The sequence below is a fragment of the Bos grunniens genome, chromosome 1, assembly GCF_055505025.1.
Source record: "Bos grunniens cultivar Pamir isolate PY7600 chromosome 1, Bosgru_T2T1.0, whole genome shotgun sequence".
Taxonomy (NCBI): domain Eukaryota; kingdom Metazoa; phylum Chordata; class Mammalia; order Artiodactyla; family Bovidae; genus Bos; species Bos grunniens.
Window position 1 is genome coordinate 46354618 of NC_141165.1, and position 14429 is coordinate 46369046.

The window sequence follows — 14429 nt, forward strand, 5'->3', positions numbered from 1 at the left end:
ACTTTAAAAAAAAAATAAAATGTTAAAATCTGAGCTTATTTGAGAAGAAACAACCAGGACCACATCCTGCTTACCTGTTACTCAGTTTGTGTTATTCTTTTAGAGTCACCCACCAGTTGGTCTACATACATTATCTCATGTCAAGTTTTGGAAGAATTCCACAGGATCAATACATCCTCACTTCACAGATGGAGAATGGGATATTCAGGGAAACAAACTCGACCTGTAGCTTTCATAGTCAGTTCTGTGCCAAGGATCCAGGAAATAAGAGAGAGAGAGCTGTCTGTGTACTGTGGGCTAAATAATAATGATGGTTTCAACATGGAAAGCCGGAGAAGGCAATGGCAACCCACTCCAGTACTCTTGCCTGGAAAATCCCATGAACGGACGAGCCTGGTAGGCTGCATTCCATGGGGTCGCTAAGAGTCGGACACGACTGAGCGACTAAGCACACAGCACAGCACAGCACAGCATCTGGGGTGAGGCCCTAGGACCTGCATTTCTAACAGGTTCCCAGGGGCTGCTGCTAGTGGTCCAGGCGCCACCCTTTAGCACTAGCAGGGTAGACAAGCACAGCGACCCTAAACCCAGGCTGCACATGCAATCACCTGGGTTGAGTTTTTAAAATCTCGATGCCTGGCTTCACCCCCAGAGATTCTGATATAATAGACCTTCTGTGGAGCCCGGGTAGTGTCGTTTTCCAAGCTCCCCAGGTCCTTTCGTGTGAGAGCCACTCGTGCTGAAGCTTCCTGGAAAAGCGGGGAGTCAGGGCAGAGGGAGCCACATTCAGTCCTGAACTGCCAGATTGAATCAGTTTGTCTGTCTGCATGTCCTTTCCCAGAGGCGGGTGGAAGCAATGCACTAGATGAGCTTCCTAACGTCATTTTCCCCACTCAGAATTGATGCTCTGACTGGGATGCTTTAAAAATGCATTTCCCTGGTTGTCAAGTAAAAGCTTTTAGACACCCATTGATTTTTTTTTTTCTTAACAATGCTGCCCTCTAGTGTCCTTTAGTAGAATCGTGTTAAAAACCCACCTCAGCTATCAGTACAGTGACTTCCTGTTAGAGAGCTAAATAACTTGGGGGATTTTTCTCTAACTTTAAAAAAAATTGAACAAATTTAATATGCATTAAACTAAATTTTACTTTGTGGCCACATGGATCTCCATCTGCTGGCTCTCCATTCTCTGCATTCCTCCCTGGATTCTGTGCAGCAGCCTCCTCCTCCCAGAGTCCTCTGCATTCCACCAGCCCTTCTCTGCAGAGTCAGCAGCCAGACTTATCGGGGAGCAAAGAAATCGCCCTCAACTAAAGTGCCTGGGGCATGGGGGCATCTTGCATAGGCTCTTCCACACTCAGAATTGTTCTTTCTCGCCTTTTCCTCACTTTGTACCTCGTTTTCACTTGATTGAGAGTTTATTGTGTGCTATGCTGTACTGTGCTTAAGCTCGGTCGTGTCCAGCTCTTTGCAACACTATGGACTGTAGCCTGCCAGGCTCCTCTGTCCATGAGATTCTCCAGGCAAGAATACTGGAGTGGGTTGCCATGCCCTCCTTCAGAGGCTGTTCGTGATCCAGAGATCAAACCCATGTCTCTTACATTTCCTGCATTGACAGGCAGCTTCTTTACCACCAGCACCACCATTCATCAAACAGGGTCTCCCCTGTCTTCCTATGATGACTTCTCCAAACCTCCCAGGGTCGTGCCATCTTGCTTGAAGCAGCATCCTTCCCACTGCAGGGGTTTTGTCCTCCGTCTCACTCTGTCCAGTCTCTCCCTCTCCATTCTCCCCAATCTCCTAGCCCACATCCTCAGTTAAATCCTCTATCTAGATTACTCTCAATGGCATATAGGCTTTCTCTTGCATCTTTCGGTTTTAAAATAAAAATCTCCTTTATCCTAAATACCCACTTTAGCTGCTGCCCTCTTTCTCTGCTCCATTCATTTCCTAACTTGAGTCCACCCAGGTTGTCTCTAATACCTTTCCTTCCTCATGCCCAGTCTTCAGTCAGCTCCAGCCTGGCCTTGGTCCAAACGCACCAAGGACACTGACAACACTCTTTCCAGGCTCTTCGTTGACCTCCAGCGTTCTGGCCTTTCTGATTCAAATGCTCACATGTTCCAATCTTTGGGCACAGGTCCTCCTGCAAGCCCTCTCCATTCTTGATTCCAAACGTCCCCACTCTGGCTTCCTTCCTACTCCTCTGGCTGCCAATGACCCAGAACCCCACAGTGTACTCTTCCCAACTCCTGCTTTGGCTCTTCGAAACTCTTTTGTTTTCTCTGGGCAGACTTCCCTTACATAGTCTCATTCACTCATGGATTTAAATACAATTAATAGACTGTTGATGAACAAATAGCTCACCTTCAGCCCAGGTTGCTCACATATCATTATCCAGTTATCTCTACTTGACATCACCCCTCTGTCTCTCACAGGCATCTCTATTTTTGGCATGTCCTAGATGACTGGATGGCATCACTGATTCGATGGATATGAGTTTGGGTAAACTCCAGGAGTTGGTGATGGACAGGGAGGTCTGGTGTGCTGCGATTCATGGGGTCGCAAAGAGTAGGACACGACTGAGCGACTGAACTGAACTGAACTGAACTGATGAAGGACCCTGACTCTTCCTTCCAAACCTGTTCCTCCCTCAAGCTTCCTTGATTCCTCCTTTTCCTCACTTGCCACATACAGTCCTTGGGGATTCTATCCACAAAACAGATTTTGATCCGTTCATGTCTGTCTTTGCTACCACCTCCTGATTTCAAGCCCCTTATCTCCTTCCAGGAATGCTACAGTAAACCTCCTAATGATCTTCCTGCTTCCTCCAGCCCTCGCCTCACAGCATGGTCAGATGGTGTTCTGAAATATATACTGCATCATCATTCCCTTACTTAGAAATATTAGTGACTTCCCATCAAGCCCTGAATAACAAACACTGTTTGCCCTCTGCCAGCTTCATCGTGTAGCCCTGCCTTCCTTCCTGACTCAGCTTCCTCCACCATGGCTTACAGATTGTGGGTTCACCAAGCTCTGTCCGGCCCCAGGGCCTTGTCACATGCTGCCTAGAATGTTCTTCCCTTGTTTTTCACCTGACTGGTGCCTTTTTATTTTGTATGCCTAGACATTACTTCTTCCTTGACCAACTATATATGTCTTCCTTCTCATTCCTGATCTCAGCCCCCTATTTGCTTTCTTCATAACACATTACATTTTGTGGTAACCCTAAACTCCCTGAGTCCAGGAGCTTTGTATCTATCTTACTCACAGATGAACCTAGTGCCTGGCAAATATTAGGCTGTTAGTACATTACAGGAAATAAGGGAATGAAGGAATGGGAAGCGTCACAACCTCCACTGCACCCTACCTGCTGTTGTCAAGACCTTGGTGACTCCCACATGGCCAAGCCACTGGACCACGTCCTGTGCTCATCTTACTTGATTATGGAATAGAGACAGGGGAGCATCTTGGGTTCATTTATTCCCTATTAACCTGTTAGTGTTTACCAACAAGTTTGATTCGCCACAATATCTCCAGCACCCAGTACAGCAGACTCCTCATAAATCCTGTTGGTTGAATGAATATCTCAGCTCTGAATGAAACGGGATGTGAAAGGAAAGGGAAGTAGTACAACGATGGAGAGTTCCAAAGAGAGAATACTTAGGGGCAGATATTTAAGGAATGGCTTTGAATTTCCAGAAATGTTAGCACACGTATTCATTTCTATTTAAAGACAAGAAAAATGTTTCATGTAACTTTTTGTGTCTCGTTTGCTCTGTAAAGGAAGAACTATCTTCATAGATTTGGTTGTTGAGTAATAAATTGATATTTAGGAGTCTTTCTCCAAGAAGGAAAAATATTTTCTTTACATGCCGAATTCTACCTCTGTTGGGTAGACTCTGGTGAGTAAAACATTCCCATCTTCCAAACAAAGACCAAGGGCAATTTAAAATGCTTTATGTAAGTCAAACAAGCAAGGAAGCTAGGACCCTAACCCTCACTGTCTCATTCCAAATCCTGTCCCTGATCAATTAAGACAGTGCTTGCTGGTGAGAAATAAAATAACACAAATACTCAATTAAAGTTTGAGACAAGGATTTGATTCTGCTGAAGGACATGTAACCTACCAGGTATTATCAGCAGGGTAAGAAAAGCCCATGACCTGCAACCCCTTGAAAATGTGAAATGACCTGGCATCCTGGGTGTTTGGCTGACCTGGTTTGTAGAAGAAACCCAACCATGTCTGTGACTTTTCACTCAATTTAACTTGAGGCTCTCCATGCTCTCTGGTTCTGTAAAATATTGGCTGGTTCCAAGAGGATTAGCTCAACTCCACCCCTCTGGGAAGAGATTCATTTTCCTGTTTAGGAAATGTGATGTCAAGCTGAAAGAGGCTGATGAGCAAACAGGGTGGGGCCACATGGAGGTCCAGGTGAAATGCATGACATGGGTGTCTTAGAATGAAGTTTGGTCCAAAGTAGTCAAGGACAGGGTGTGCCAGTGTGGGCTGGGAGCCGTTGGGGCTTCAGCTGTTTGTTCAGCATTTAGTATGTTTATCTTTCTGCTAAACACATTGTTATTGAGTCATCTCTATTAAACAACCCTGCGTGAGGCTTAGCTCTGTAAATCCAACATACAAAGGCAGGACTTCTATCCTCAATGACCTTCCATTCTACAAAGTCAAAACAAATGCTTTCTCTTACTTCTCACTTTAGTGAGCAAGGTACCCAGGTTCTGAAAGAGGTGAATCATGTATTCTTTTATCTGGCCAGGAACACTGAAGCAATAAAAGTAAAGGAAGAACTTAAGGTGGTCACTCTTTTTTTAATATCATTTCATATTGTTGCTGCAAACTGAAAATGGAAAGTCAATTTACCCAAAAAGTACCATCCACCTCCAAACCATCAATATTTTACGTTAGACTATTATGCTATCACCAGTGTCAAGGTAATTATACTAATCCAACAAATAATTGCATTAAACATCTAAGCTTTGGGCAGGAAAAGAAAAAAAATACTATATAACTTTGAAAAATATATGTAATGCTATCTCTTTGGCTTTCCATAGAAATTGTTCGTGCCATGACACATGTGATAAACCAAGGAATGGCCATGTACTGGGGAACTTCTCGCTGGAGTGCCATGGAGATCATGGTAATTCCATTTCCATTTTTAAATGACCATTGAGTACCTATTTTTATTTGTCAGACATCATGTATAAGTTGTAAGACCTTTTGCAAACTTTCTTCACAATCACAATGGCACCAGAATTCTATGATCAATTTCATCATTGGATATGGGGGCGGGCGGTGGATCTTATCAGCTCAGAATACAACATGGAGGGTGCAGGTCTCTAACAGGAATCGTGTTTTAGCATGTTCTTTGGTAGTAGTTTGGTAGTAAGAGAGTACAATTCTCAGCTAATGAGACATATGACACAATATTCCAGGTTTTTTTTTTTTTTTGACGTATTAAATAATGGTACTGTTCATAACATGCTAATTATAGATCATTTTTATATTATATATTAGTTAAGTTTTATTTCTTTAGGAACCTAGAAATAGTCAAACTATGTTTTCTTTGTAATAGTTCTTAATTCACACTTTGACTAATTTTCCCTGGACTTTACTCATTCCAAAACCTCCCAAAAAATAATTTCCTGATTTGGTATTTCTTAGTGAAATTGATGGTCATAACTTTGCTTATTATTTGACAATCTAGATTTTCTTGGTTTGTACTGATTTCACTAAAATGAATTTTTTTCATGCATACAGACTTATTTCTCATCAGAAATAAATTCAGTTGCAATTGTATTTCACCTTAGGAAGCCTACTCTGTAGCAAGACAATTCAACATGATCCCACCAGTCTGTGAACAAGCTGAATACCACCTTTTCCAGAGAGAGAAAGTAGAGGTTCAGCTACCAGAGCTCTACCATAAAATAGGTAATCTTCACAATCAAATTGACTCATTATCTTTAATAAGAGGATCAGGGATCCAGAAAAAAAAAAAAAAGGTGTGACTGAAATGCTTTCCTAAATGTTCCTAATTAATGTAGGGATTGTCAGCACTATGCATTCCAGAAACTAGAAGAAATCAAAAGGACTTGTATGCAATCTCTGGAGTATCACTCATGAAAGCCAAGCAGAGCTGGCAGACAAGCTGTTCTCAGTAGGTGTTCAAAAAAATGCATGTAGAATGAAAGGAAGAAATAATGAATAAACCTGTTTTTCATAGGGTAGTTGCTTTAGCCAAGAATGCATCTCTGAGTGGGTTTCCCAAAAATGATGGATTTATACATCTGTATCTCCTACTCTGCCTGGAACTGAGTCAGAAGGGGAATTCAAGAATGGCAGACAAGCCAGGGACACATGTTTGTGTAGGTACACATGATGCCAAAGAGAGGGAAAATATATATATACAACATGTACACAAGAATTTCGGATATCAGAAAACTTAAGCCACATTTTCAGGCATATTTATCGAAACAGGTTCCAGAGAAACTTTTTTGTAAGAAATGGGGGTTTACGTGAGTGGGGAAAGTGCTGGGTAAGAAAACAAGGATAAGAAAAGTCCGACAACAGAACAGTGGTTGTTACGGCTATCACCATGTGCTCACTGTGTTCTCTGTGCACCGGGCACGGTGCTCCTCCTCCGACCAGGCACTGTTGAGGCACTGCGTGAACAAGCGAAGCACTGCATTTTTGTGCAAGCAAAAGTGCTTATCGCTGAGTGTAAAAAGAAATGTAAATTTGGGGCATCAGGAAACTCTGGATAAGCCACATTTTCAGGCTTGATTGTATGCCCTCCTCCCCATCACCAACAGTGCACAGTTGATGGGCTTATATTAATAAAAATGAAGCACACAGTTTGTAAATGCCTAAACTTTAATGGAATGATTTATGCTGATATTAACTCATATATATCTGGCCAGCTTTTCCCCATAACTAACCAGGTCCTTTCTGAATACCCACTCACTTTTGATCCCAGTTTGCAGAAGTAACTTTTTAAGGTTTCTTTTCTTCTATAGGAGTTGGAGCAATGACATGGTCTCCACTGGCTTGTGGAATCATCTCAGGAAAATATGGAAACGGGGTGCCTGAAAGTTCTAGGGCTTCGCTGAAGGTATTTTCCTCCACCTCTAGGAAAGAGTCTGGGCATGGGAACGAGGGAGAAAAGGAAACTGAACAGAAGAGCCCAGCAGCAGCCTGAGGCTTCCTGGCTCAGGCCAAGTGTGGCCTCAGCCTGGCAGGCGTCCCCTGGCAGTCCCCCAGCCCTCTGGAGGGCCCTGCTTCTGGTCAGGCTTCAATGCAGAAAGCTCCCCTCCTCTGCGGACCGGGAGAGATGCCCAGTGACCTGGTTGGATTCGTAGGACTCAATTTCCTACATTTATTTATTCTTATATTAAAGAAGGCATTTCATTCCTCCTTTGACACAGACGGAAATGTAAAATCCATCTTCTATATAAGAGGATCTCATTTTACTTTTCTTAACAAAATTTAAGGCATGGAGGTTTAATCCATATAGGGCAAACTGGTTGTACTGAGTAGGTTTGAGGTTGGTTGACACTTCTTAATATGTGAAGGTGGGGGTTAAGGAGGGAAGGTTTGGGGCAGATACAGAGCCAAGCATCTGTCACTGAGGCTCAGGGCTGGCATTTGCAGAAATCAACTCCAGTTGCTGAGTCTTGCCGCTTGAATTCTTCTCTGAAGAGTAAAGATATTCAAGATCACTAACATAAAATTAACCTCCATTCAGAACATCTTGATGATTAATTTATTGGAGAGTACTCCAAACATCTCTCCTTGTTAATAACAACATGTCTGTTTTTAAAAACTTGAGAGAATGTGTAATAACATTAGAATCACAAATTACTCTGTAATGTCAAGGGAGAGGGAATATTGGCATTTTTAAAATTCACACTTGCCAAACGCCCCCAAAAGGAAGCAGAAGTCTGACACAGCCTCTTGCTTCCATCAGCACAAAGTCAGCACAAGGACAGCTCAAGTTAAGCCTGAACTACCAACACTTTAATCAGTGTGGCTGGAACCACTGTGTGCTTCCCGTCAGGACCTTCTCCAGACTCTAGGTCTATCACTTTTCTTTCTGCTCTAACAGTTGACCTCTTAGTGTGTTTGTTCTCTAAGATAATATACATATTTCCTAAAACATGGTGACATGGTCCTGCTTCTAGCTTTGTATTATTACACTGATTATCCTAAAATATTAAATATGGTCTTGTGTCTGAAAAAGTCAAAGTTTTAAATAAGTTAGCAAAGGAAAACTAAAAGCATTTTAGGAAAGAAGGGATAAAAGGAGGATGGCAAGAAAAGCACTGGAATTGTGATTTTAGCTGAGCACCTACTGCTTGCCAAGCACTGGGATAAGCGTGTGTTTGTTTTTTACCTCCTTTTATCCTCACAAAGATAAATGGATACAAATGGCTTTTAGTCAGTTGTAGCTAAGGATGTTAAGTTTCTTACATTCTTTCAGAGACTTTCTGAAAAACTCAAAGTGTTTCCATATACGTGGGGTGTTTGTTCTCAGACTATCCTTATAAGAGGGTAAACCTTTTCCAGATGCAGAAACTGAGAACAAAGATATTAGATAACAATCCAAGGGCATAAACTCATAATAAAGTTAGCAGTAGAACCCAGGTCTCCTGACTCTCAGTTCTTCTCCCTAAAGGCATTTTTGTTTCCCTTCAAATTAATGTTTTTAAATGAGGAAGAAGTAGCAGCGCTGTATTTGGAGTATATGATTGACTGATCTCCATCACTGTTTGAGAAAAGGCTACAAATAGCTGAAAACCTGCTTAAAATGCACTAACTAAAGGGGGGGGGGGGGGGGGAGATGCAGAATATTTGAAGGTAGCTAAGCCCAAAAGCAACTCAAAAAATATTTCTTGTTGTTGACTTTTCAGCATTTTTTGAAGCATCCTTAACAATAAGCATTAAAGAGTCTCCAAAGGTAAAAGGAAGCCAGTCCCAAAGCACACGTCTTAATTCATCAGCCTAAGTGCTTTCTTGACTAATATATGTACACTTAGAAAAGCCACTTGAGTAAAGCAAAAATTAATGCCACTAATAATCATGTTATGTGTGTGTGTATCTCTCTCTCTCTCTCAACCTTAAGAGTGAGCGAGAATTGTAATAGTAAAAACATTTTTTTAAAAAATGGATTATGTTGGCCTTGAGGCACTCGGGCTACGGCCCCAGTGATGGCCCATCTTATGGCCGCTACTACGGCCTGGGGGTGGAGATGTGCCGGTGCCTCCGCTTCCGCCCATCTACTCCCCGTGCCCCGAGCCTCCCCAGCCTCCCATTTCCTGGCGGGGGCGCGGGGGCGGCCCGGCGGAGACCACCTGGCCGGGGGAAGGCGGAGGAGGCAATGGCTACTAAGCGTCTGGAGGCGCCTGGTCAGAGCCTGGTCGTGCTGGCGGAGGCCACCAGGAGTAGCCACCATATCCTAGTTACAATTCTAACTATTGGAATGCTGCTGCCCGACCTCCGGCTCCTCACCCAAGTACATTCCCTGGAAGATCGGAAATGCAAAGCCAGTTTGAATTCTTATACAAATAGGGGATATGGCCCACCATATCCCACTGGCCCCGGGACAAATACTGCCTCATACCCTGGGGCCTATTACACACCTGGGTATGCGCAGACCAATTACTCCACAGAGGTTCCAAGCACTTACCGTTCACCTGGCAACAGCCCAACCCCAGTCTCCCGTTGGATGTACCCCCAGCAGGACCGCCACCCCCACAGCCTAAGGACTCCTCCTACACCTACAGCGAACCAGATCAAGACATGAGCCAGCACAACTTTCCTTGCAGTGTCCATCAGTACGGCAGTCCTCGGGATCAGTGAACAATGACAGTGCGGAGCTTTTGGATTCCCAGGTCCAGTATAGTGCTGAGCCTCATCTGTACGGTAATGCCACCTACGAACATCCCTGCACTCAAGACGAGGGTAATCATCTTGCTGAAGAGTGTTTATCTTCAGATGAAGGGACTCCCCCAAGCATTAAAAAAATCATACATGTGCTGGAGAAGGTCCAGTATCTTGAGCAAGTAGAAGAGTTCATAGGAAAAAAGACAGACAAAGCCTACTGGCTTCTGGAAGAGATGCTAATCAAGGAACTTCTGGAACTGGATTCAGTTGAAACTGGGGGCCAGGACTCCGTCCAGCAGGCCAGGAAAGAGGTGGTTTGTAAAATCCAGGCCATACTGGAAAAATTGGTGGGGAAAGGGATTATGAAGGGATTTAGAACAAAGGAGAAGCCTGTTACTAACTCAACCAAAGAACTCTTGATTTTGGTTAATTACCCTCCTTTTGAAATGCCTGTTGATGACAAGAAGCAATATATTCCAACTTTCCTTTGATAGAAAGCTTGAAAAACTGGTAAAGGACTTGGAAGAACAGTTGGGTTATGAGTTGTTTTCAGACCAGTGAATGTAATAGGGAGCTCTTGGGTTATTGGTAATCCCAAGTAGATTCTCCCCGTAAGAAATATATGGGTGTCCTTGGCAAGCTGCTTCTTATCAGCAGGAGGGGAATTCACCTTATCTAACAGGCTCCTCAGAAACCTACAGAATAAGACTGGATGTTCTTTGGACAGGCTCTGTTTTTTTAAAACATCTGGATAACTTGTCACATTTTTATACATTGTAACTGCTTTCACCATACACTTTGTGTGTAAATTACAGCTTGGACTTTAGCCCCCTTGGACCTCTGTTTTGTTTTGTTATTTGCAGTTCACAAATATAGTATGATTATCTTAAAAAAAAAAAAAAAAAAGCTAGGCAAATAGATAAATAAAATGGCAACTTTGACCTTCCCCCAAAATAGAATGGTTGGTATTTCACAATGGCTATTTTAAGTTACACCAATAAAGTAAAGATGCTAATATTTTATTTCAGTTGTAAACACTGAACTGTTAGGTATTTAATACTCAGTTTATTTATCCTATCTTTTAGAAAGTAATACTACCCATGTGGCTTTCTGGGAGACTGCATGTGGCCCACCACTGTTACAAAGACTTCTAAATCAGTGTCATCGGCACTGACTTCACTGCTGAGCTGAACACCACTACTTCTTCGTGTCTATTAGACACCTCCACATGGCTATCCTACGGGCATCTGACATGCCTAATGGAATCTATCCACACTCCCCAAAACCTGCCCAGAATCCTCAGTTAACAGTGCCTCCACCCGTCCCTTGGTCACCCCAGCCTGAAGCCAAGGCTTATCTCAGTCTACCTCTCCTCCTCCCTAAGTCTTATCCAGCAGGACACCAACTCCTCCAGTCCACATCCTGACCTCAGTGGTCCTTCCCTTGCACCGCCCTTGTTTAGATCATCATCATTTCTTTCCTGGTTTGCCACAATAACCTCCCATCTAGACTCTGATTCACCCCTCTTTTTCAACTGCCCACCAGTTATCTACTATCCATATTAATTATGTGACCAAATATCTTTCTAAAAGATTAATCTGACTATCTCATAACCCTACCCTAAATCCTTAATGACTTCCCAATATTGATTATATGACATAACCTAAAAACCCACAGAAGAGTGTTCAAGGAAATACTCTTGGGATCTTAATTGAGCCTATTTTTCCATTCTTCTCTCTCCCCAAATCATATTAGTTCATTTTTTCACCCAAATGCACTGTACTTGTTTTTGCCTCCCAGAAACGCCCTTCTTTTTCTCTGGCTGTGGAAAGCCATCTCTAAAGACAAAGCTTGGTTGTCTTCACTCTGTGAAGCCTATCTTTACTTTGCAAAACTTCAGTTATTGGTACCTTCCTCTAACATTCCACAAACACTTCTTACAGTCTTAGAATCCTCTGACTGCAAGCAACAAAATGCAATTCAACTTTATTTAATCAAAGAAGGGAGCACATAGACAGATACTCCCTGGGAAAGATGGAGTGGGATGGCTTCAGGGGTGACTCTATCCATAAATCTGCCCATTTTCAGGACTCTCCATCTCCTCTGTTTCTCTCCACACGTGTCAATTTCAGCGACTACAAACGGGTCTTCCTCACGAGCCCAGGAACAAGAATGCTAGTGACTGCCAGGCTTACATCCTTAAAGGCATATAACCTGAGAGAAAAGAGAATTTTTTTTAACAGCTTCGGAACAGAGAAGACTGGCCAAGCTTGGGTCATATGCCAAGCTAGCAGACCAATGACAGGGGCCAAAGGACAAGGTGCTGTGCCTCGTTCGTGTCTTGCACTGATGGTGGGGTATTTCCCATAAAGAAGCAGTGCAAACATAGCTTCTGAGGAAATCACTGAGGGGGCACCCCAACTACAAAACACTTCTCCAGTTACCAGACAATGATTCATGAATACCTTTGGGATAGAAACTGAAACTTACTCACATAACTCACCACAGAGCCTGGCACATGATAGGTACTCAACAGTTGTTTCCTGAATGAATACAATAAGCCATAACCAAGGATCAACAATGTCTGATCAAGAGACCAGGTGAAGTGAAGTGAAGTGAAAGTCACTCAGTCGTGTCCGGCTCTTTGCAACCCCATGGACTGTATAGTCCATGGAATTCTCCAGGCCAGAATACTGGAGTGGGTAGCCTTTCCCTTCTCCAGGGGATCTTCCCAACCCAGGGATCGAACCCAGGTCTCCCGCATTGCAGGCGGATTCTTTACCAGCTGAGCCACAAGGGAAGCCCAAGAATACTGGAGTGGGTAGCCTGTCCCTTCTCCAGTGGATCTTCCCAACCCAGGAATGGAACTGGGGATTCCTGCATTGCAGGCAGATTCTTTACCAACTGAACTATCAGAGACCAAGTGAGCAGCTTTTAAATAAAAAGTTTAAATATAAATGAAAAGTGCAATAAGATTTATGGACAGTTCTTCCCTATTAGGAAAATACATTATAGAAAAAAAAAAAAAAAACAGAAAAATATATACCTTTTTGTCAAAGGGAAAGAAGAAACATGCCAACATAGGTGGAGCAAAGGAATGGGGAGAGGGACAGTCCAAGAACTCCAGGTGTTCACATTAAGAAACTAAGGATATTTCCACATTATGGTACAATTTCAGAAGGAAACATTTTAGCACCAGCATTTTACCTAGAGATTTTTACCTCAATAATGAAGACTTTGCTGCTCTTTTGAGCCAAAGACTTCAATTGTTCAGCTAGAAATAGTCAATGATCTTGAATGCTAAATTAGGCCCACTAATGAAATGTGACTGATTCTGACCATGACTTTACAGTTGCTGCCCAAGTTCCAGGCTGGGATTAACTGACAGCCAACCGAGGTGTTTGGGGCGTATCTCACAGACTATTCCCATCCTGTTACGGTTACCTATAAAATGGCAGTCACAGAGATAATGGCCACAGCATTAGAAGATGGCAAAGAAACAGGCTTTAGGAAATTTTAAAGAATTTTGTGACTTATGTATAAAAGTAATAGCTCAGTAATCTATTGAGAAGAAGGCTCATTCAGTTGTTCCTTTGGCAAATATTTACTGAGTGTCTAGTCAGTGCTGAGCCCTGTGCTGAGGACTGAGGAGACAGATGAATGAAACAGTCTCAACCCTAAGGAGTAACTCAGGGACTTGGTAGAGACAGACATGAGAAGGGGTGAATTATGAAACTATGTGGAATCCACAAGCCCTATGTGATACACATGGGGCTGCCAGTCGAGTCATACTGCATTAAGGAGGAAGTGTCTGCATTCAATCTGAAAAACTGAAGACAACTATCTTTACTGTGTGGAATCCTGGTTTCTCAGATCCTTTCCTCATCACCATATTGGCTGAGCCCCTCCTCTGTGTCAACCACTGTGTCAAGACTGGAGATGCTGACACGAACAAGAAGCCATCCCTGCCTTCCACTTGGTTAGAAAGAACAATCAGCATGTAAATAAGTCACTGGAGGAATAGGATTAAGCAATATAATAGGAGTGGAAGATGAAATTTCATCTTTTGATTCATGGCAGTCCACAAGCTGGGTTTATTATTGCATACAACCACACCTATGGTCAATCTTCTTACCAAAAACACTGGTTCACTTCCATATTTAATTGAAATTTTAGTTAAGCTTCATCTCCTCCCTATGCAAACATTTTCCCATTTCTAAAACCGTTAAAGCTATTTATTTCCAAAACACATTTGTTTCCTTTGGTTTGCAGAAAGCAGTGTAAATACTATGCATCTACTTTTACAAAACCCTAACCTGCTTCTGTTTCCCAGTGATTAGAGCAAGATTTATGTTGAGGGTAGAGAGAAAAGTACTCAATAAATGGATGTTTGGTATTTGTTATTTTTAGAAATCTTCCTCTCAGAGCTTCCATGGTGGCTCAGTGGCAAAGAATCTGCCCGCCATTGCAGGAGACCCAGGTTCGATCCCTGGTCCAGGAAGATCCCACATGCCACCTGGCAACTAAGCCC

General features: G+C 42.8%; 2 protein-coding genes across 3 annotated transcripts in view; both read left to right on the forward strand.

Annotated features, from left to right (window-relative positions):
• KCNAB1 (potassium voltage-gated channel subfamily A regulatory beta subunit 1) overlaps positions 1-14429 on the forward strand; it is a 444955-nt gene that overhangs the window by 415736 nt on the left and 14790 nt on the right. For both annotated transcript variants that reach the window (XM_086391547.1, XM_086391559.1), the window contains exons 9-11: positions 5071-5156; positions 5827-5947; positions 7033-7127. In XM_086391547.1, the coding sequence (XP_086247673.1) occupies positions 5071-5156; positions 5827-5947; positions 7033-7127 (302 nt within the window). The remainder of the gene's footprint in view (positions 1-5070; positions 5157-5826; positions 5948-7032; positions 7128-14429) is intronic.
• LOC147379379 (BAG family molecular chaperone regulator 4-like) lies at positions 7295-10920 on the forward strand. The gene has a single exon (XM_086391573.1). It carries the CDS (start codon positions 9186-9188, stop codon positions 9816-9818), a length of 633 nt encoding a protein of 210 aa, XP_086247699.1. The 5' UTR covers positions 7295-9185; the 3' UTR covers positions 9819-10920.

Bases quoted from the DNA above. Each gene is read 5' to 3' on its own strand.
- LOC147379379 (XM_086391573.1), top strand. From the start codon at position 9,186: ATGTTGGCCTTGAGGCACTCGGGCTACGGCCCCAGTGATGGCCCATCT.